Source organism: Suricata suricatta, chromosome 7 (genome assembly GCF_006229205.1).
Source record: "Suricata suricatta isolate VVHF042 chromosome 7, meerkat_22Aug2017_6uvM2_HiC, whole genome shotgun sequence".
Lineage (NCBI taxonomy): Eukaryota > Metazoa > Chordata > Mammalia > Carnivora > Herpestidae > Suricata > Suricata suricatta.
In genome coordinates this window covers 29682-52963 of record NC_043706.1, presented here as the reverse complement: position 1 = coordinate 52963, position 23282 = coordinate 29682, and the positions used below count along the sequence as shown (strand labels likewise).

At 52.1% G+C, this 23282-nt stretch overlaps 2 protein-coding genes and 1 pseudogene across 2 annotated transcripts in view; 2 read left to right on the top strand and 1 right to left on the bottom strand.

Annotated features, from left to right (window-relative positions):
- Nucleotides 1–297: 297 nt before the first annotated feature.
- On the bottom strand, nt 298–1659 carry LOC115296407 (tripartite motif-containing protein 26-like). Its single transcript, XM_029944872.1, has 3 exons — nt 909–1659; nt 708–803; nt 298–375 (listed from the first exon to the last, which is right to left on the bottom strand). Exons 1-3 carry the CDS (start codon nt 1356–1358, stop codon nt 298–300), a joined length of 624 nt encoding a protein of 207 aa, XP_029800732.1. The 5' UTR covers nt 1359–1659.
- A 1710-nt stretch (nt 1660–3369) lies between these two features.
- The window catches only part of LOC115296406 (tripartite motif-containing protein 26-like), a 24590-nt gene continuing 4677 nt past the window's right edge, over nt 3370–23282 (top strand). Inside the window, 11 exon segments of the mRNA XM_029944871.1 lie at nt 3370–3738; nt 4996–5091; nt 6035–6069; nt 6071–6224; nt 6978–7000; nt 8005–8117; nt 8419–8451; nt 9188–9195; nt 9485–9712; nt 15533–15641; nt 21873–21970. Of these exon segments, the coding sequence (XP_029800731.1) occupies nt 3370–3738; nt 4996–5091; nt 6035–6069; nt 6071–6224; nt 6978–7000; nt 8005–8117; nt 8419–8451; nt 9188–9195; nt 9485–9712; nt 15533–15641; nt 21873–21970 (1266 nt within the window).
- On the top strand, nt 9440–15773 carry LOC115296541 (annotated as a pseudogene).

The following is a 23282-nucleotide window of genomic DNA, read 5'->3' as shown; positions in this document are numbered from 1 at the left end:
AGGGGCTCCTGCCTCACTCTCCTCCTCCCCCAGGGTCTCGTCATTTGCTGTGGGGCCCCCACATCCCTGCGCCACGCAGCTCCCCAGAACCTGGATCACGTCTCCTGACCCGCTCTAGTCACGCAAGCGCTGTGCTGCCTCTGCTTTCTGACTGCGGGTGGTCCCGGGGCAGGACTCAGCACACAGTGTCCTTGGAGCCGCTCAGGCCTTTCCTGGCTTCCCTCCCTCCTCCCCGAACCCTCAGGCTCCCCTCCTCCCTTGGAATCTGGTCTCCCACCCCTCTCTGACTGGAAGGACTCAGGCAGGACCTCCTTGGTTCCCTGCACTCTGGCCATCCCGGGCACAACAGCGGCAGCCGCCAGACAGGGCCCACAGCTACGGTGAGTCACACGGGAGAAGGAGCCTGAGCTGCCACAGGCCACTCTGGCAGCAGATGAGGATGCCCGCCCAACACCACCCTCCAGGCAGGGTCTCCCCTGCTCAGTCTCCCCTGCGCAGCCTCCTAGCAAGGTTTCTCCTGCTCGGCCTTCACTGCCCAGCCTCCTAACAGACCCTCCCCTGCTCAGCCTCCTCTCAGAACTTCCCCTGCTCAGCCTCCCAGTAGAGCCTCCTCGATTAGCCTCCACTTCAGCCTCCCCTGCCCAGCCTCCCAGCTCCCCTTCCGCACAGCCCGCTGCCTCAGGCTGTGTGTCGACAGCCTTACTCACCAGCGCAGTGAGGATGTCGGCCTCTCCCTTGGCCTGCAAGCCCTGAATCTTGTCTCTGTCTCTCCTGAGGGTGCTCAGGTGGTTCAGGATCTTCTCCTGTGGGGAGACAGGCGGTGGGGACAGTGGGTGCTCTGGACAGGGGAGGGTGGTGGGGGCGGGCGGTGTGGGGCACTCGAGGGAGGAGGGGTGCAGAGGGCTCACCCTGTGGGGCTGGGCAGCCTTCTCCACGAGGACGGCCGAGTGGGGCCGGTGCTCCCGAGACTCGCGGCACATGACGCACAGAAGTTTGCCGTCGTCCTGGCAGTAATAGTGCAGCTTCTCGCGGTGCCGCTCGCACAGCCTGCCATCCGTCTGCTCCCGGGCCACGTCCCCTGGCTGTCGGTCCTTGTCCACCTGCAGCCGCTCGATGTTCTCCACCAGGCTGGCCAGCTGCCACACGGGCCGGATGTTCTCCTTCCTGAAGGGCTGCTTGCAGAGCGGGCACGCGAGGGACTCCTCTGGCTCCGGGCCCGGGACCTCACAGTAGCGCGTCAGGCAGCCGCAGCAGAAGTTGTGGCCGCAGTCGATGGTGACCGGCTCCCTGAGGGTGCCCTGGCAGATGGGGCAGCCGACCTCATCCAGGAGGCTACTCACAGAGGTGGCCGAGGCCATGGTGCCGCTGTGCCTGCTGGCTCGTCAAGGTCGCCCTCTCTGCCTGGCTGGGGGAGCCGTAAGGCGCACGGTCATCCTCACGGCGGACACGGGCACATCTCACACCCGCACGGGCACCCTCATGTCCCGGGCACACGCACGCCCAGCGGCAAGGGATCTGCCTACACACCCGGAGTCTTCTGTCTCCGTCCCAAGCAACAGATGCACACGGTCCAGGACAGATGGACAGGCAGCAGAGGGAGGGGGACGAAGGGCCCACAGCTCCAGGGCTGACCCCAGTTACTCTGAGGCTGGTGCCCTCAGCCTGGGGCTCAGCGTCCCTTCCCAGCCATCCACACACACGTCAGTGCCGCTATCTCGACTGCCCACACTTGACAGAGAGAGTCCCTCCTTTGGGGGCGGGAGGGAGACTGAGTCAGAGAGCAGAGACACTGGCCCAGTCCCCGCAAGGTGTCCCCAGGGAGATTACAGGTATCAGTGGGCCCAGGGCGGGCAGTCAGCAGGCTGGGGTGTCAGGACCCAGATAAGGTCTGCCCAGGGGAACAGGCCCAGGGATGCCCCCGGCCGCCTGCCACGGGCTTCCAAGGAGGCTGCACCAAACCCCGCCTGGAGGAAGACAGACAAAAATAGCAGCAGCCGGCACTCCTGTGCACACCCTCCACCCCAGCCCTGGGGCATCCGTGCTGTCAGTGTGTAGCTTAGGCAAAGCCAGGCTTTTCTTGCCAAGGCGCCCGGAGGAAGGTGGACGACCATGACATGCAGTCAGAGCTGTGTGTCCCACGTGGAAGTAGAGGGTGAGGCACAGATGCAAGCAGAGGTTCCTAGCAGCCGTATTCTACAAGTGAAATTAAGTTTGAGACTTTCTTTAGCCCCAGATGCAATCATTTCAACATGTAATTGGTCTAGAGATAAAGAACGAGAGAGTTTGTGCTTTTTCTAACTGGTGCTATGTCTTTGAAATCGGGGTGTACTCTGTGCGGCACATCTCAGCTGGGACTGGCCACGTTTCCAGGCCTGGCCGTCCGGGGACCTTGGGGCTGCACCCGCTGGAGGGGGCACAGGCGGGAAGGAGTGACCAGCGCAGGGCGGATCGGTCCATGTCACAGTGGGAGTTCTCTTCGGGTTTATCCTCAGATGCAGGGGATCAGATGAAGCACCGTAGCTGTGTGACCATCACCTGTGCCCGGGGCTCTGGAGGAGCACCTGGCTGGAGGCCAGGGGAGGAGGCTTGGAGAGGAGGCCTGGAGAGGAGGCCGGGAGAGGAGGCCGGGAGAGGAGGCCAGAATAAGAATTCAGGAGAGGAGGCCTGGATAGAGGCCATGAGATGAAGCCTGGACAAGAGGCCGGGAGAGGAGGCCGGGAGAGGAGACCAGTAGACAAGAGGCCGGGGGAGGAGGCCCAGACTGACCCCAGCCCCGCAGCTTCCCAGCTCCATGACCTAAGGGAAGTCACATGTCTTCGTCTGTAAAAAGAAGGTAATCATCCCTGTCCCATTGGTTTGGTATCAAATTGGACACAATAATATGAAAATAGTAAGTCACCACGAATGTGCCCACGTCTGTTCTCTCCGGGGCTAGGTTTTGTAAATTCTATCAACAGAGGTCATTCGCGTTGCAGTTTCTTGCCTTCTCTCTCCTGAAGTTAAAAGTAAAATTGAAGCACAGTGTGACTGAGTGTCATCCTGTCTGTGGACACTGACTCTGGGGCTGGTGGGGTGTGAGCCGAGGAGGCCAGCCGGGGCAGAGGAGGGGCCCCCAGGAGCGTCTCTGCCCGGGCCCTGGACACACCTCAGAGCCCGAGGGCTGACCAGGCTGGGGAGTGCTGGGGATTCGAGGTGCGCTGGAGTTTGACCCCACGCGGCTGAGGGCTGGTTCCGGGAAGCACAGGCGGCTTCTCTGTCCCAGCCTCTGCTGTCTTCGCTCCGTGACTCACCCAAAAGTGACTTCTCTCGGGAAAGGGCATTTGTGTGGCATGAGGAGGAGGCTTCAGTGGACAGGCTGGGGAAGGCGCCATGATGGCCCCAGCCCCTTCCCATGAGGACACCTGTCCCGCCTGCAAGGGACCCCCAAAGGACGCAGTGACCGTCGCCTGTGGACACCCCTTCTGCCGGCTGTGCCTCCTCCCGCCCACCGGGATGGGGGCCCAGCCGTCCTGCCAGGTCCTGCTCTGTCCACCGTGCAGGGAGAAGGGGCACGAGGACCCCGTTTCGGTCCCCGTGCCGCTGGGCACTCTGGAGGAGATGCAGTGTGAGGAGCACGGGGAGAAGGTCCTCTTCTTCTGCGGGCGCGATGCTGAGCTCCTGTGCGCCCGCTGTCGAGAGGGCCCCTCTCACCAGGCCCACAGCGTGCGCCTCCTGGACGGGGCCGCTCAGCCCTCCCGGGTGAGAAGCCTGGCGGTACCTTGGGCTGTTCGGGGTGGGGCGGTGTCCCCTGAAGGGAAGGGAACAGGGTAGGGGTCTGGGTGATGGGCCATGGCTGCCACGTCAGGGGACCCCAGTGTAGGGACACGGGGGACACCTCCAGACAGAGAGGGCCATGGGGCCCCTTGGATGTGTGGCTGTTCACAGTCTTGTGGGGACTTCAGCTCCAGCCTCGGAGGCCCCTCAGTGGTGGACACCAAGAATGGTAAGCATGACCTGGCCGTGCTCGGGACCATATGCGCCTGTGAGCTGGGCATCCTGGGACCGACACTGGAGACTTAGCAAAGCCCCGGCTCTTGGGCTCAAAGGGACGTGGCGGGAGGGGACAGCAAGGGCAACTAGCTGGCAAGGCTCCTCCCTGTGAATATGGGCATGACGGGGCCCATCCAGTCTTAGGGACACTGCCCCTCCTTTGTGTCCACAGGTCTCTCTCCTCATCCAGTCACCAGGTCTACAAGTGACTTCTCAGAGGCACCTCCTGAGCCTTTAAGTAGGCCTTATCCCCACAACGTCCACCAAATCCAGGCTCTCGGCGCTTCCCCCGGACATTGGATGGCCTCAGACGTGTTCACTGCCTCCACTCGCTCTGTCTCCAATCACCCTCCAATCCTCCACAAGGTACATCTGCAAACACACAGCAGACCATGTTGCTCCCCTGCTCAGAATCTTCCTGTGGGTCCCTGATGCACCTCGTCTCCCAGCCACCCTTATCAGGGCCCAGGCGTCCAGGTGGACAGCCGCTGGACACCAGCGCCTTCGGGCTTCTGGCCTCTTCTCTTGTAGCTGCTTCCTCCAACACTGCTCTCTCTCCCCGCACTCCTTTTAGATCATTTTAGCAATTTCTACGTGTGCAGTTCAGGGGCATGCATTACCCTCCTCCCCTCTACACCCGCTGCACATGCTTTCCATCGGAGACACCGCCCCCCCCCCCCCCCCCCCCCCCCCCCCCCCCCCCCCCCCCCCCCCCCCCCCCCCCCCCCCCCCCCCCCCCCCCCCCCCCCCCCCCCCCCCCCGGCCCGCCACCGTGCCCTCTGTTTTCCCACCTTGGCTGCCAGTTTTGTCCTAACTGATTCGTCTCCACGTGCTGGTCTGTTCAGGGACAAGGACTGGCTCTCTCCACCATTGGATCCCTCAATGGTCAGCATGTGACTGGGACTCGGCAGTCAACTAGTGTCTGTGAGTTAAGCCACCCCTTTCTTCCCATTCTTCTCCCCACAGGAAGGTCTTCGGTCTCAGCTGGAAGCCCTGAGGGTGGAGAGAGAAGAGACTGAGGACATGAAGCGTCAGGAAGACCCGAAGTTCCAAATGCTTCTGGTAAAGAGCTGCAGGGAACCTTCTCTTTCAGCGGTTTTCTCAGCAGACTGTGAGCCTGGCAGGAGAGGCGAACTGTTCTCATTCACTTCCCTGTCCGCGCACAGGGGGACTCGGGTCACGGCTGTGGAGTCCTAGAGCATCACAGCTGGAAACGGTTCTGATGTCTTCTGGCCTAAGATCCACTTATCAGCCACCTTACAGAGCAAAGACCTGAGGTCCTGGAAAGTGATGCTCCCAAGGCCACACAGCAGAGCCCACGTTCACGATGACATGCCTGTAGAACCTGGGTCTCCTGGACCCCAGCAGCTCTCCCCGTCCCAGTCTCATTGTCTGAAAGCACTGCCTTCATTCAGATGGGAAGCTTGGGGTCAGGAAGTGTATACGAGGGCCTGCCTTCTAGGCTGCCCAGGAGGCTGACCCCGGGCACGGTGGGTGAATGGTGTGGCTCCCTGGCAGCCCTGTCTCCCAGCTGCATGGTTATCCCAGAGAAGAGCTGCAGTCTGAGCATTTCCGGCACCCTGACCAAGGAAACAGGGTTCTGGGACAGGAAGAGAGCTCCAGCATCCCTGTGCTCCCCTCAGAGGGTGCCCTGCAGGAGGCGATGTCGGAGGCTAAGACCAAGGCTGTGCAGTCCGTGTTGGCTGTAACCCCGCTTCCTGTGCTTGCGTGGCTCTCTGACTAATGACTACAGCCGTCCCCCGGGGACCCTAGGAGAGGCGGGGTGGTTAGAGTGCAAGTTCAGCATGGCTCTGAGGGCACACTGTGCATGACGGTAGAATCTCAGGTAGGATCAGAGCACAGCCCTCAGCACGCTGAGTTTACCCTGAGACCCGAGGGAGCCGGGTAGTCCTTATCGCTCCTGATAGTAAGTACACCAGCGACCCTCCTCCTGCCCCGCTTCTCGAGCTTCCTCCTGGCCATGCCTGTGTTTTGTCCCTCACAGACTCACATCGAAAGCAAGAAGCAGCTGGTGGAAACTGTTTGAGAAGTTGCAACAGGAGCTGGGGGAGCAGCGGCGCCTCCTGCTGGCCAGGCTGAGTGAGCTGGAGGTGCAGCTCTGCCAGGAGAGAGAAGAATACGCCTCCAGGTTCTCAGAGGAGGTCGCCAGGCTTGGAGCCGCGGCCCAGGAGCTGGCAAGTGTCCTGCTATAAGTCAGGGGCCCTCCATCACCCGCCTCATGGGATGGGAGAGGAGTTGCTCAGGAAGGGACGGCAGCTGAGGGCTGGGAGATGCTGCAGAGAGCCAGGAGAGGGGAGTATAGGTCACTGCTGCTGGGAGACACTGGTAACTTCGGGTCCCTTCAGCCCAGAGAGGCTACAGAGGGGCAGACCCGAAAGGCTGGATGACTGTCCCCGCACTGTGGTCGTGTCAAAGACTCTGGAGTCAGCTGTTCTTGGGTGTGAGGGCAGGCTCCTCCAGCTGTGTGGCCTGAGTGAGCCTCGAGGTTCCCCTAAACATGGGGATAATAATAGAACCTCCTTCCTAGAGCTCTTGCAAAGATAAGAAACAATCCATACAAAATGACTAGCATGGTCCTGGCTCACAGAGAATTCCCTAAGTGACATCTGTCGTGATACTCCTCACGTTATCCTGTGTCACATCGGGTCCGGCTGGTAACTCAAAGCCTGGACCCTGTCCCCCGCCATCTCCCAATCATTGGAGGCAGAACACACTCCCAAGATAAGGCTAAGACAAAGAAGTGAGCTCAAATGACCTGGCCGGAGTCCCCCGCTAGGCAGGGAGGCATGATGTAAAAGAACAGTCTAATGGGTAGGTAATTAGACACATAGAACGTACCGGAAGAGGAGAACTTTGAACCAATACGTTAAGGAGAAAGGATGTGAAGAACATGTGGACACTGAGTGTACGCTCTTTTTCTTTGGCAGGATGTCCGAGTCGGCCAGAGCAGGTAGGGCCTCCTCCCAGGCCTGCCGCCTTCATACATGGGTATACTTTGTACTTCTCACCTGTGTTCCCCACGTCTGGACCCTGGGGGTCACTCTGTACCCTGCCCCCCAGCTGGCTGCACAGAAATGCAAAACCCCTTCGGCAGACTCACACACAGGCAGCCTCCACTCAAAGATCTGTGTGCCAAGAGTTCATTTTTTAAACTGATTGGTATCAGAGACACATTTTCCCGTTAAAACTGAAGACACAAACAATACTCAGGTTTTTAGGCTGATCCAGGAACATGTATTTAATTCCCGAAATTATTAGTACTCGAGTCAGTATTTAACACCATGTAAAATGTAATTCTGAGGGGAAGCTCTTCTATAAAACACAGTAAGCACGGAACGTGGGAAGGCCAGCCAGCCTGTCTTCAGTCATTTCCCCCACAACTGCCCATTTCCTTCAGAATGTACAAACACTACTGCAAAGGGACAGCTGCTGCAAGGGTGGATATTGGCTACTCTCCCTTCCTCTGCCCCAAGTGCCTGTGCCTTCTGGTGCTCTGCTCCTGAGCAGTTGTCACAGCCTGAGGTTGTGCACCCATAGGGGCCTGAACCCAGGCCTCTAACCCGGGGGCCCATGAGCCAAGAAGCGTCTCCATACTTTTCGAGTTGTCAATCTAAATGGGCTTTGCAGGTCTTCTGATCTGCAGAGGAAGCAGAGACCATGAAGGGGTGGGACAGGGGTTGGGGGGCGCTGCTCAAGGTCATGTGGTGGGTGACCCACCAGGATGAAACTACAGCCCATTTTCTTCCATCCCCTCTGTTCTCCCCATCCCCTTTCCTCTCGCAATGGCAGCAACAAATCACAGAGGAGTTTAAGGGCCTTTTCCTTTTCCTAGTGACCCTGTACTGGTCTCTAGAGGCAAACAGGGTAAGGACCTCTGCCCTTGCAGCCTCCACAGGCCCCAAACATTCTCCTAAAGGATCTTCCTCTAATTCTGGAGGAACTGGTTGTCTGCAGGTGTGAGAAGACTTTCGTGAGTCCAGAGACCATCTCTCCTGCCCTTGTCAAGAAGATCCAAGAGGTCCACAGGAAAATCCTGCCCCTCCCAGAGATGCTGAGGACCTTCTCAGGTCAAAGGGAAGGGCTATCAGCTGTCCCTATGTGGCTCCCCCCACCCCACCCCGCCGCTTGCCCTTCTGCCCCCCAATCCCTCTCCACCTTCCCCTGCCTTCCAAGCTCTGCTCCCCAGAGCATCTTCTCTCCCCAGGGACACACACTGGCGGGTGGGGGCTGCTCCTGTGCCATTAGACCACAGCAGGAGGCATGGAGCAGATGCCTTCTCCTCCTTCCCCACGGGGTCCCCAGGTGTGCCCTGGAAAGTACCTGTAAGAGATGATAAGTCACAGACCTTTCTACTTCTGCTTTGCTCAGAAAGCCTGGTGCATCATCTGGAAACAGACTCAGGTAAACAACTGGGGGTTTCGGGAGCCTTTCTCTCATCCATGCATTCAACCCAGGGCAGCAAACAGAGACATGAAATACACGAAGTCTGGAGCCTGATGACCGGGCTCTGCTTCAGCTCTTGCTGGGTATGAGGCATCCTGCAAGCCGTTGAGCCTCTTTGTTCCAGTTTCTTCACTTAAAATGGAAAACACACTAGTTCTAGCCCCATACGTAGCCACCAGGTAAATGAAGTAATAGTGCAAAAAGCTTAGTATAGCACCTGTCACATAGTGAGGGCTCGAGTTTGTTACTTGTGTAGACATTATTTCCTCAAAACGATTTGTGAAGTTCTTGGTTGTGTGTATGTGCAGCACTGTGCCAGACTCTGCTGACTTGAAGAGATACTGTATGCATTTAAAATACAGCCTTTCCTTTGAAACTGGTGCTTAATTAAGAAACTATTTCCACAAATATCACCATATTCTGCTTCTCATACTTAATGTGCAAGAGAAAAACACCTAGGGGAATCTTGTTAAAATGCAGATTCTGATTCAGTAGGTCTGGGGTCCAAGATTCTGAATTTTTATTTAAAAAAAAGCTTATTTGTTTATCTTGAGAGAGAGAGAGAGAGAGAGAGAGCAAGCGGGGTATGGGCAGATTGAGAGAGAGAGAGAGAGAGAGAGAGAGAGAGAGAGAGAGAGATACCAAGTAGGCTCCTCAATGTCAGCGCAGAGCCTGATGCGGGGCTTGATTCCAGGAACCTGTGAAATCATGACCTGAGCTGAAACCAAGAGTCAGATGCTTAACCGCTTAACGGAATGAATGCGTCCCCAGGATTCTGCACTTTTATAAGCGCCCTGGCGAGGCAGTTCAGGTACTGCACTTTGAGAAGCAAAATCTCACAGCAGAGCAGCACTTGCGGGTTGGGTACAATTGCTCCCGTCTGGGCCCTTACAGAACAGAAGGGGAAGCCGAGGTTCAGGATAGCCAGGCTTTGGCAGGTGGCACCAGCTGGAGCGCTTTTGGGCACCCCTTAGCAGCGCATGCGCGCCAGGGCTCCCTCGCCATCTCGCACTCCGCCCCCAGGGGCCGGGACTGGGGACCCTCCTGCAGTCAGCGGGAGCACGGCCCTCTCCGAGGACAGGAAGCCGATGAGGTTCACCCGGAACCAGCAGGACCTGCCTCGCTGCCCCCGGAGCTCCGAGGGTGTCCCAGCGGCGCGCGGCTCCCCCTGCTGCACCTCCGGGAGACCCGCGGGCAGGTGTGCTTGCGTCGGGAGCCGGTGTGGAGGCGGGGCGTGTGGCGGGCGCGTGGGCGGACGCAAGCGGGCGGGGCCTGAGCTCGGCGGCGCGCGCACGGCATCCAGGGGTTTGCACCTGCTGCGCTCAGTCCTGCGGTGGAGCGCGACCCCACTTTGGCCGCCTCGTTCCATCGGAGCGGTCTGGGAAACAGGTTCCTGCCCGAATGAAGGGCTGAGGGGGCGTCCGAGGGGCGCTGCGGCGGAGAGCGGCCGAGCGAGCCTTCGGGAGCCCAGGGGCCGCTCCCGGACACTCTCACGGCCGGGAGCCAGCGCGCTTTGAAAAACAAAACAAAACACCAGTACAATCGAAACCGCCAAAGCTTCAAAATAACCATCATGGGAAAACAGAACGTCGTTTGGCCTGCATTGATTTGTGCAGTTGACATGCGTGTGGAAATGCTCCCGTCTTTACGGGGCGAACCCAGGCCCCCTTACGTTCTGACATTCAGGTCATGTTTCTTTCTCGTAGTGTCCTAATCAAGTGTACGAACCAGCCAAACGCTGAAAACTTGCAACTCAACGGAATCTGACTATGACACAATCCTGTTCCTCCTTTTAACTCCGAGTTTGCTTGATGGCAGTGGAACCAGACCCCACTGTTCAATAAAATGACATTTGAGTTCAGGTCTAAGTAACCTCTCAAATTGTATTATTCCCGTGTCTGTTGGACGATGAGGTGTTGTCTCACTTCCTATGCACTCAACTCGCATTCTGGACAGGCCAGGCTTTTTGGCCGAGTGTGAAATGGGAAAAACAAATGAGCTGCTTACACTGTATTTCCAAGTTGCTACTTTTGCCGTGAGTGGTCCAATGATTTAGGGGTGTGGGTATGCAGTGCGGGGGCTCTGGGCCAAAATTAAATTGCTCTACATAAGAAAGAATTTAGAGGCTTCAGGGGAAAGTTTAGGCGTCTGAGGACTGAAGCTGCCTCGAGGGAAAGAATCCACTTGGTGGCCCCACTGGAAAATCTGAAAATATTTGTGTTGCAATGTTTTTAATGTAAAACTGGCCTTTATCACCTTCACAGGAGCCTCAGCCCAGTTGACCTTGGGCTCAATGCTTCTGGAAGCCTTGCTGGTCTCCTGGAATGTGAGAGGCTGAGCTCTATTCCCTACCGAGCAAGAGGCATACAGAGACTCCACAAAACAAGTGCCTGGCTGCTGGCTTACGTGAGGAGCTGTCACACACTCGGATATACCCCCGGGGCCCAGGGGGCCCAGGCGGAGTCTGTCCAAAGCCCAAGAACTGTAATTACAGCAGGCTGGATATGACAGCCAGCCAGCCACAGCACTGCCTCTGGCCATAGGCCTTGCTCTGCTGGCTGGGCTGGTTTTCCTATGTGCCAGCAGAGTTGCTGGCTTTACTTGTGCCCTTTATTTTCTCAGTCATTTTCATTCTTTCCTTTTTCTTGGATTCCCAGTGCAGAGAGTGGACTCAGTCATAGTCCATGGTACTGTGTGCAAAACCGTGCAAGGTCTTCTTGTCTCTCCAGTTCCCATTCCCATTTTCTTCACCCGCACGGGCAGCGGCGCTCAAATGTTTTCACAAACCCTCGGATACAGAGGGGTCCTTGCACATACAAGTAGTACAGGACTCTCTTCCTTTTTTAAACCTAATACCTCGGATTTAAGATCTAGTCGTGTTGCTGTATATACATCTGGTTTATGGCTTCTAATAGCTGACCAGTATTCTAAGGAACACGTCAGCCACGTTTATTTTGCTTTCTTTTGGCAAAGAACATCTAGGTTACCTCCTTCTGCCTATGATAATGAGCAACATAGATGAACAGCCTCAAGCTTTTCCCTCCAGACCTGACTCAGATGTTCCCCAGGAGGGATGGCGGGGTCTGCACACTTAACCTCCTTAAGTACCAGCAGATTGCTCCCCAAGATGGCTGTGCCCACTTATAGTTCTGCCGGAGGTGCCCTGGGATTCCTGCTTCCCAGCCCTCCACACCAATAGGTACTATCAAACTTGCTTGTTTCTGCAAATCTGATGACTGTAAACTGATACTGCATTTTTAAACTGTTTGTCTTTTTCTGTCGGTGAGGTTGTGCGTCTCTTCTGGAGTTTTCTATGTCATTTCTTTATCTTTCAGATCCCCATCTTTCTTTCATTGACTTCCAGGAATCTCTTACGTACTCTAGATGTTAATCTCTTGTTCATCTTAGGCTTGAAAATGTCACTAATTTCTTAACTTTGATAGTGGTGTTATTCATTAGATAGAAATCCTGAATTTTGATGATAAATCTAATAAACTTTTGACTCTATGATTTGTTTTTGAGATATTTTTCACTACCACACGATCATGAGTGTGTTTGTATATATTCCCAGTAGTTTTATAACTTACTGTTCACATTAAATCTCTCGTTTATCCGGGGTGACAAAGATGCCGACTTTCTGCATATAGTAAGCCAGTTCCTTCAACTCCACGTACTTGAAGAATCCATTTCACTCCTACAGACCATAGTGCCACTTCTGTTACACCAGCTTCCCGTGAATGAAAGAGTTGTTTCTGAGCTTTCTACTCTGTTGTCTGAATCTAATTGTCTTCTCCAGCACCAGCTCGTGCTGTGCTTCATTGAGATGACCTTGGAGTGCAAGTTAATGTCTAATGGGACAGCTCTACCCCCTTTGGCTTCTTTTTCAGGTGTATCTCAGTTATCTGTAGACATTTATGAACTTAGAATCAATTTGTCAGGTTCTTAAAAAAAAAATGTCCTGGTGCTCTTTTAACTGAAATTGCATCGGCATTGATTGAAATTTTATTCAATTTGAGGACTGAGAGAAATTAATTTGGAAAAAAATTGGACATCGTTACCCTACCCATAAATGTGTGATCTCACTCCCACTGTGTAGATCTCGTTTTATGACTTTAATGAGATTTGGAGATTTTCTTCAGAGAACAGTTTGGCGATACCTAGTAACATGCCGGTCCTTTGACCCGGTAATTTTCCCTTCAGAGAAACATTCACACAAATGTGCGATGAAACACTTCATGATAGTTTGCACAGCACAGTTTAAATTACAGAACGGATACTAGACCGTGGTCTCTTCATATAGTACAGTACTATGCAACAGTTAAAATGAATGAATCGCAGTTACACGAATATGTGTGGATACTCTTCAAAAGCACACTTGGGCACACACCAAACCCGGCAGTGGGTCCTGCTGGTCAGGAAGGCAGGCGGCCTGTGATTGGAAAAGGACTATGCACACAGGTCTCTCAGCTGTCTGTGTAATGTTTTATTTTCTGGGGGGGGGGACTAGATCATGTTCATCAAGGGATAAAGGTTTGATGGAGTTGAGTGGTCAGTGTAGGAGTATTCCTTAGGCTACTTAGAACAGTTTTCTGTAGATCTGAAATACTTTATATAAAAACAAAACTTGCTCTTCCTAAAATCTGTACCTTCTGGGAATGCTATGACATTTACAGGGCTGGCATCGCTATTATAAAACTTCCCTTTAAAAATTATAATTCATATTGGTTATTGCTGATATGAAGGAATAATACTGATTTTGATAATCTTTTTTTCAGCAATTTTGCCACATTCTTATGAATTCTAATAGTTTATGTGTTCATAGGTTTATTTATGTAGAAAACTGTTATAATTTTATCATCTGAAAGTAACACTTGGACTCTTTCCTTCTAGTCTATGTACCTCTTACTGCATTTCGCTCCCTGTGGTGTGGGCAGGGACGGGCAGCATGCTGCTGAGGGGGCTGACAGAGGCCACCCTTAGTCCCTCTTGAACATGAGAAGAAGCTCTCGAAGCTTCCTTGGGTCAGTCTACGACTATTGTGGATTTCTTGGTAGAGAGCCTTCGTCAAGTTAAAGAGTGCTTTTCTATTCCTCGTTTTCTTAGAGTTTTTCAAATAATACCTGGGTTTCAAGCTTTATCAAACACCTCTTTTCATGTTTGGAGATGAGCGCTGTGATTTTTCTGTCCATGGATGCAGTCATCCTGCATCAGGTCCTCTGGTGTTAGGCTGTCACTGCCTTCCAGAGGCAGACACTACGTGAAAACAATGTAGCTTGTTGTCGAAGTGTTTCACAATCACATACACATTCTGTAACCTGGGCGGGACCCTCTGGGCTGAGCTGCCGCCATCTACATGCTTCTCCCCCCGCCCTGATTTGCAAACTTTAGTGTTTAAACTAAACTTTTCACTGTTGAGAGTTTTGTTCAAATGCAAGTTCTCATTCAGAGGGTATTAGGAGGACTTCACTTTAGTTAGGGCTTTAAATCACAGCTGTCACCTGGCAGACCAGACCTTCAAATCCCAAATTCCTGAGAGAGGCTTTGGTCGGCTTGGTGCTGACTTTTGTTCCAGATTGCAAGTCAGTAGCCTGTGAGTGTCCCGTGACCCTTGAAAACGACCTCAGGGTCAATCAGTGTGGCCGGCAGGACCTGGTATGGTTCATAGCCCTTTGGCTTGGTTATTATGAGTTCAAATCCTAGCTCTACCAGAGGCAAGTTTCTTAATTTTTCTGAATCTTAGTCTCCTCGTGTGAAGAAGAGATCAGAATGCCTGATGTATAAGATTATTACATGGTTTAGATGGATTGACACATGTAATATGATTCTGGAACCCAGTCCCAAAGGCGGCACATGGGTTTTCCTGACACCAGCACAAATTATCTCGATACCGGCAGTGCCCTCTGATTCTGCCAATTCTGACGCTATCTACCCAGATTGCACAGGTTAGGGGCTCAGTCCTACTAGACTGCCCTCCACTGCAGACGCCAACCCCAAACCTATGTTGACACCTATGCTTCTGACTCACAGGCTATGAGTCATAAGTCAGAGTACCTGGTGGCTCAGATGGTTAGGCATCCGACTTTGGCACATTTGGGTCATCATCTCAAGGTTGGGAGTTTGAGCCCCGCATTGGGCTCTGTGCTGACAGCTTGGAGCCTGGAGCCTGCTTCTAATTCTGTGTCTCTCTCTCTCCTCTGCCCCTCCCCATAGGTGCTCGCTCGCTCTTGCTCTCTCTCTCTCTCTCTCTCTCTCTCTCTCTCTCTAAAACAAAATAAACATTAAAACAATTTTTAAAAAGAGTTATTGGAGCTTCTTCCAGAACTGCATCTGCCCAGTTTGGTGGACTTTCCTCACAGCATGGCCCCAAACGCCAGTCTTTGCTCCTGCTTCAAAGGAAGAAACCGAGACTGCTTGTTGCCCCCAGGCCGGAGGAGACCATCCACCTCTCCGCACTTGCCGAAGGGAGAAGAACAGCAAGAAGCAATAGGACATATTGATGAAGTACAAAATGAAATAGACAGACATAATGAACAAGCCGGTGAGGAGATTTAGAAAGTAGAACAGAAATATAACAAACTCCGCCAACCATTTTTTCAGGAAAGGTCAGAATTGATTGCCAAAATCCCAGACTTTTGGGTAACAACACTTGTCAACCATCCACAACTGTCTGCACTGCTTGGGGAGCAGGATGAGGAGGCGCTGCATTATTTGACAAGAGCTGAAGTGACAGAATTTGGAGATACTAAATCAGGTTACAAAATAGATTTTTATTTTGATGCAAACCCTTACTTGGAAAAGAAAGTTCTCTCCAAAGAATTTCATCCAAATGAGAGTGGTGACTCATCTTCAAAGACCACCGAAGCCAGATGGAAATCTGGAAAGGCTCTGACGAAACGTTCCAGTCAAACACGGAGTAAAGCCAGCAGGAAGAGACAGCATGAGGACAGAGAGCTTTCCCACCTGGTTTACTGACCATTCTGATGTGGTGCAGATGAGTTAGGAGGTCAGCAAAGATGACATTTGGTCAAATCCATTACAGTACTACTTGGTTCCTGATATGGATGATGAAGAAGGGGAAGGAGACGAAGAAGAAGATGATGATGAAGAAGGATTGGAAGATATTGATGAAGAAGGAGATGAGGATGAAGGTGAAGAAGATGAAGATGAGGATGAGGGGGAGGAAGGGGAGGAGGAGGAAGGAGAAGATGACTAATGGAACCCTGATGGATTCCAACCTTCCTTTTCAGATTTTCTCCAGTCCCCGGGAGCAACTCGCAGTCTTTCCCCTGCCCGCCCCCCCGCCCACTCCTCCTCTTGTGCTCATTCACCCTGTTTTTTGAAGTCTCTTTTCTCTCCCTTTTTACCATGGTTCTCGACTTATTTTGGGGGGAAATACCTTGAGCAGAATACAGTGGGAAAAAAATCTTTTCTGTTCCAAATTCATTTTTATTCCTTCCTGTCTCAACAAAAACTTTATGGAATCAACACCACCGTTCTGTGGGAAAAAAAAACCTTCTGCTCCCTTAGCTCTGCTGGAAGCCGGAGGTGCTAGGCCCCTGTGTAGTAGTGCCTAGAACCCTAGCTTTTTTCCTCCTGTCTCTGTATATTGGGCTCAGAGATTACACTGTGTCTCTGTGTGAACATGGGCAGTTAGCATTTACCAACATGTATCTGTCTACTTTCTCTTGTTTAAAAAAAAGAAAAAAAACTTTAAAAAATAGGATTATAGAAGGTCAGCAAAGGGTGGGTTTGAGAGGTTTGGGTGGGTTAAGTGGGCATTTTGACAACATGGCTTCTCCTTTGGCGTGTTTAATTGTGACGTTTCACGGACGTCCTTGCAGTTGACGATGACACTTTTAAAATAAAATTCTCACCTAACGATGACTTGAGCCCTGCCCGATGGGAGAATCAGTAGAACTTGTAGGATCTTATTTGGAATTGACATTCTCTTGTAATTTTGTTACTGTTTATTTTCAAATTTTCTTTTTGTTTCACTGGAAAGAAAAGACGCTCAGTTTTAAACATTAAAAGTGTATAAGTTGCTTTGTTACAATAAGACTAAATGTGTACACAAAAATATTTTTTAAATAGACGTTCCCATGACCCTCTCCTTGGGTTCAATTAATTTTCTAGAGTGGCTCATAGAGCTCAGGAAATCTGTTTTCGCACTAGATTATTGATTTATTGCAAAGGATATGAAAAGATCTGAATCAAAATCCAGATAAAGAGCTATATAAGGCAGGTCTCAAACAAAGGGACTTCTGTCTTGGTGAAGCCTGGGTACCAGCACGTGGCACGTGGAGGTGTAACTGATCAAATCACTGGCCATCGGAGCCAACTTCCAGCCCCTCCCTTCACTCCCCAGAAATGGGGTCAGTTCCTGATCCCTGGTTGGTCCCTCTGGCAACCAGTTCTCATCCTATGTGCTCCCCGAAAGTCACCTTGTTAACATGAGCCCACTTGTGGAGGAGAGGGGCCTGTCATCAACAATAAGAGATCCATTTGTCCTTTGTGACTCTGAAGAGATTTCAGAAACAGGATAAGAGAGCCACCATTGTAACAAAAGATGGCTCAGGAAATTCCAAGGTTTTGGGAGCTATGAGCCAGGAACTGTAGAAAAAGACCAAATATATATGAGAACTATATTTTGCTCATCTGACTGAATCACAATATCACAACATGTAATGGGCTTGGTACTGTGTTTGGCATTTAGTAAGTATTTAATGCTGGGGTTCAGACTTGGGACAAATTCTTCTAGAATGAGACCCTGGCAGGAGGCTCAGTGAACGGTCTGCAGAGTCAGGGTCAAACTGAATGTGCTCCGTTCTTTTTCCCACATGTAACTGAAAAGTCTATGGTCAAAGTGAAAAATCTGGGCTAATAAGTCCAGGCAGCACTCCAGACAGAGAGAACCAGATAGCAGAGCTCACAGCCCCACGGAAGAAGGAGGGAGTAGGCCTGTGTCTTTGGGGCTGGTATGTCCTGAATTCAAAGAGCAGTGCGGCTTCATTGACTGAGAGTCAGAACGGGGAATTAAAACATGTACTCAAACCTCCGGAAGAGCAAAAACATTATAGTGGGAACCGCTGTGCACACTACCTTTGATTTGGGACTCTGTGGCCTTCACCAGTGACTGTTATCTTTGTATATTCTCCACCCCCTTTACAATGAGGACACAGAGCTAATTATGCTCATGACAATTGAGCCATTGCTGCCATATCATCTGGTCACAGAAGTCTCTTTGTATAAGGACGCTGAGAGTGGCTGGGTGCCCCCCAGAGAACCATGCAGAAGGGACAGTGAGTATTTATACAAACCAAGGTGCCTGCCCCTCGGGAAATGAGGGCCCTGCTCTGGGCTTGATGATTCAACCTCAGGGACGGATCATCCCGCCAGCCCAGGGACTAATGACTATAGGATCCTTCCCACCTGTGAGTCTTAATGCCTATCCTCATGGAGCTGTGTACTTGAGGGCCTGAGGAGTGGGCATCTTCCCCCTAAAGCATCACCTTGCTTCTCATAAGACTGGGGACCAAGTTCATGCATTCTCTCCCAGGTCCCCTGGCAAAGCAATGACCTCATACCATTGTGCTCAGTGGATACCAGGGGCTCTAGAAACAGGGAGACCCTGGTTCAAATCCTGACTCACGTTTTACTTGTGTGAGCTTAGAGAGGTTTCCTTAATCTCCCTAAACTTCTAGTCTCCTTGTCTGAAAACTGGGAACAAATGCCTACCTTAGGATTGTTGTAAGGAGGGAATGAAACAATACATGTACAATTAGAAACACGGGTTTTTCCTTCTATGGAGAGAAACATGCAGCTTTTTCCTACTGTGAGTCTCTGTCCTATTCACATGTAACACACTCACTTCTGGTCACCAGGTGTGTGAATTCTCCCTGCATCAAACAATTCTCTGTGACACCCGCTGGGTGTCCTATAATTTAACTCAATTCTGATGCTCTCCACCTGGAGACAGCATCAGATCCCACAGGTTAGGGGAGGGCTCAGTCCCCCCACACTTCAGATGCCGAGGTGATCAGCTGTGCTTCTGACTAACTAGCTCCTTGGGTTCCATTAATTTGCTAGAGTGGTTCAAAGAACTCAGAGAAACACTGCTAGTTTATTTAAGGACATGATAAAAGGTGCATATGAACAGCCAGATGAACTGACACAGGGAATGCATGGGGGTCCCAAACATGGGACCTTCTGTCCCCACGGACTTGGGATGCATCGCACTCCAGCTGTGGGTGTATTCACTGGGCTGGAAGCTCTCTCAACCCTGTACTATTGGAGTTTTATGGAGGCTCCCTCACGTAGGCAGGATGAATTATTAACTCCATTTCCAGCCCCTCTTCCCTTTCTGGAGCGTAAGGGATAGGGTTGAAGATTCCAAGCTTCCAATCATGGTTTGGCCTTTCTGGTGACCAGTCCCTATCCGGAAGCCCACTCAGAGTCCCCTAATCAGAACAAGAGGTTCGCTAATGCTCTTAGCACTTAGGAGATTACAAGGGATTTAGGGGCTCTGCGCCAGGAGCTGGAGGCAGAGAGCTGTGTGTGTGCGCGTGCGCGTGTGTGTGTGCACGTGTGTCCTACTATCTCACAACACGTGACAGTGCTGGGCACACTGCCTGGCTCAGGGTAAGACTCAGCAATGCTGTTGCTGACAACAGTGTCGTGTGGCTGTTCTGACCTGGCCAACAGGTGAGCAAACATAAAGAAACGTTTAATTCTATGGACCAGTGATAATAGGTACTCCTTGGAGGCATATCAAGACAAAGAGTGTGCTGGCTGTTTTCAGGTAAGTTGCACATCAAAATCTGAGGGAAATGTTGTAAAACATTTAGAAGGTAAGATAGAGCATATCCCCATGACCTTGGGGTAAGGGAAGATCTCTTAAGTAAGACCAATAAGTAAATAAATGAACAAACACTCACCACAAAGGTATATATGGATCTATCAGTTCCCCAGCATTTAGGTTAAGAACTTCTGATCATGACATCAAATGAGAGTGAAGAGGTCAGGCACAAACCAGGAAAAGACATTGACCATACGTATAATGAACACAAGACTAGAATCCAGAGTGTATAAAAACTGCATGTCAAGACGCAAAAAAGTCGCAGAGAAAAATACAAAAGATGTGAGCAGGCAGTACCCAGAGAGGAAATTCAAAGCCACCATCTTTAGCAACCAGGAAATACAAATTACAACCACAGTGAGAGTCTGTTACATCTGCCAGCTGGGCACAGGTTTCCAGAGCTAACGTTACCAACACGAAGAGCAGTGAGGAAGTTAAGACACCACCAGTGGGAGTGTGAATTAATACAATCACTTTCAAAAAACAGTTTGGCATTGCCTGCTAGAACAGAAAACATACCACCTTATGGCCCAAATTTCACTTATGTGTATATCCAGACAAACCCTTGCATATATATACATCAGGAGGGATGCAGAAAAATACTTAGCAGCAGTGATTTTTAAATTTTATTTAATTTTATTTTTGAGCGAGAGACAGAGCGTGAGCAGGGAAGGGACAGAGAGAGGGAGGCACAGAATCTGACGCAGGCCCCAGGCTCCAAGCTGTCAGCACAGAGCCCAACACCAGGCTCAAACCCATGAACTGTGAGATCATGACCAGAACTGAAGTCAGATGCTTAACTGACTGAGCCACCCAGGCGCCCTTTTATTGTTTGTTTGTCTGTTTGTTTTGTCTTGAGAGAGAAAGAGAGGGCATTAGTTAGTGAGGGGCAGAGAGAGGGAGAGAGGGAGGGCGGGAGGGGGAGAGAGAGGGAGAGAGAGAGAGAGAGAGTCTCACAAGGGGCAGAGAGAGAGAGAGAGAAGTGGTGCTCACACAGGGCTCCTGTTTTGCCAGAAACAGGGCTCCAGCTCACCCAACGCAGGGCTCGAACTCACAAACTGTGAGATCGTGACCTGAGCCAGGGCCAGGCACCCACTTAGCAGCATCATGATCACAGCAGGAGACTGGAAACAACACAGATGTAGGACAAAGCTATGAAGAATAGCATCGTGCAGATGAAGGGGTGCTCCAAGTTAAAACCGTCCAAGGTCTCCTGTTGCTGGGAGGACAGAGGGACACTGATACACTTTATTTTTTTGTTAATTCAAGTAGACACGTAAAATTTTATGGATAAAGAGAAACAAAATATGTAGCTTCCAAACCAGGAGAGGAGAAACAATGATATAAAGATAACTGGACCCAACAAAGATTAAAAAAAAAAAGATTAAAAATAATATATTGGGCAGTGATGGTGATGGGAAAGTTGATGCAACTGTTTTTCTATCAGACAAAACATACTTCAGTGCAAGAAGTATTATTTGGTTCAGGAAACAGGGACACTACATTCTGGTAAAAAGAAAAAATTTATCTGCAAACTAATGATTCTAAGCTCTAACACATCTAACAATTCATGGTCAGTTACAAAAAGAACTTATGGAAGATTTTAAAACACATTGCTTTCAGTCACTGATACTCAAAGACAAAAAAATATTGTAAGGATAGAGAATATTTGAGTCACAAAATAAGATTTTCCTAATAAAGATACAGGGTATTTGAATAACAAATTAAAGTTAATCTAATGATCATACATAGAACCCTAGACATAACAGGAAACACACAGTCATTTTGAACACATGGGAAAAAACAACCTGGACGTAGGTACCAAAGCCAGACACCCATATCACTGTCAGGCACAACACTGCACACCTTCCCCCACCGCAGTCTGTTTGTGTCAAACTGTCTCCATGCTCTAGCCTTCTCTTTCTGCGTGTCCCCCTGCTCCTAATCCGTGGGTCCTGGGCCAGGCCCTGGGGATGTGGATGCTCATAAGTCACGGCTGCTGCTGAAGGAGTCTCCACAAAGGCCCGGGGAGTGGGGACCTACCCTGCTTGTTCCGTTCTCAGCACCCACCCCGTCCAGGGCGTGGGGTTCCGTCCTCAGCACCCTCCCCGTCCAGGTGTGGGGTTTCATCCTCAGCACCCTCCCCGTCCAGGGGGTGGGGTTCTGTCCTCATCACCCTCCCTGCTCTGGGCGTGGGGTTCCAGCCTCAGCACCCTCCCCGCTCCAGGGCTGGGGGTTCTGTCCTCGTCACCCTCCCCGTCCAGGGCTGGGGGTTCCGTCCTCGTCACCCTCCCTGCTCCGGGCGTGGGGTTCCATCCTCAGCACCCTCCCCGTCCAGGTGTGGGGTACCGTCCCTGGCACCCTCCTCGCTCCAGGGCGTGGGGTTCCGTCCTCGTCACCCTCCCCGCTCCAGGGCTGGGGGTTCTGTCCTCGTCACCCTCCCCGTCCAGGGCTGGGGGTTCCGTCCTCGTCACCCTCCCTGCTCCGGGCGTGGGGTTCCGTCCTCGGCACCCTCCCCGTCCAGGCGTGGGGCTCAGGGACGCCGCGGACACGGCCCGCGCTCTGCGCTCTGCTGTCCTAGCGCAGTTGTCGCCTCTGTCGTCGGAACGCTCCGCAGGCCAGGTGTGGGGACTGCAGTCTGTAGAGTCCCGCGAAACCATTAGTATGTGCAGTGTCTGCGTTAGTACATGCTTTTTCTGCTGGGTAATAACTGCTCAGGTAATAATACCTGAATAATCACGATTTCTAGAAGTATACATGCCCAAAGTTTATTTATTAATCCGAAGCGCTTTAAAAACTGCCTGTCCGCCCGCAAACCCTGCACAATGGCATAATAAAGTCACGACCGGCAGAGCTCTTTCCGTCCAACAATGTCTCAGTGATTCCCATCCTGCCACTCACGCAGAGATCTCTCACCACAGTGTCACAGAACAACAATGAGAATGTGATGTGAATTTTAAAAGCCTCCACTATGTATGGACCGAATCTGAAATCCTAGTGAACATTTTTCAATATTAAAACTGAGAGATGATGCAAACGCTGAAAATGTGTGGAGCAGCTGACACATGTTAGCCATTGCTGCATTAAGCCCGTTGGCCCCAAAGTTAGCGGCTGACAGCGGCCATTCATTATCCCAGGATCTGTGGGTCAGCCTCGGGGAGCAGCTGCGCTGGGGGCTTGGCTCCTGCCCTCCCCCCGGGCCGGCTGCGTGCGAGATCCCCCTGCAGCCGCGGCCGTCAGACGCTGCACCGTCCAGATCAGAGCTCACAGCCGGGACCTGCAAAGATGTGTGGGTTCGGGCAAAGTGACAAGGACCCATGGCATGAGCTCTCAGCCCTGGAGCTGGAAGGGCGAGGCCACGGAGGGCACGGGGCTGGACACTGACCTCCCTGGTCACCTCCTCTCTAATCCCCGCAGGTTCCTCCCACCCCCTGCCCTGGCTAAACCCTCCTGGAAGCCAGAGTCAAGAGAGCCTGGTGCCTGCGCTCCATAGTGGCCGTCCTTGGGGACACAGAGCAGGTGGACAGAGTGCCTGCAGCTGCACACGACGTTCGGCACATCCTTCCACCTCGTTATCAGCACCCAGTTCCGATGCAAGTGTTCAACACCTTGTTGACCCCACCTTTCCAGGACCCCAGCTGCGTCAGACACAGCAGAGCACATGCTCCTTCTCTACCCTCTCTCCAGTTCCACCTGCTGCTTCGCTGGGCTCCTTCCCATCTGGCTGGCTGCTGCCCGTCCTCTACCTGGCCCTCCGGCAGGTCCTGGGGCACCCCAGGCGTCCACATGACCCCTCCCAGTGCAGACTTCACACTCACCCCAGGGGTCAGCATGGCCTCTCCCAGTGTGGATGTCACACTCACCCCAGGGATCAGCATGGCCTCGCCCAGTGCAAACTTCACACTCACCCCAGGGGTCAGCATGGCCCCTCCCA

Excerpts from the sequence above, each read along its gene's own strand:
- LOC115296407 (XM_029944872.1), bottom strand. The coding sequence starts at position 1,358 with ATGGCCTCGGCCACCTCTGTGAGTAGCCTCCTGGATGAGGTCGGCTGC. Across the intron at positions 804-908 it reads AGGCTGCCCAGCCCCACAGG|GAGAAGATCCTGAACCACCT; the intron begins GTGAGCCCTCTG and ends GTCTCCCCACAG. Across the intron at positions 376-707 it reads CCGACATCCTCACTGCGCTG|CTGTGGGCCCTGTCTGGCGG; the intron begins GTGAGTAAGGCT and ends GACTCACCGTAG.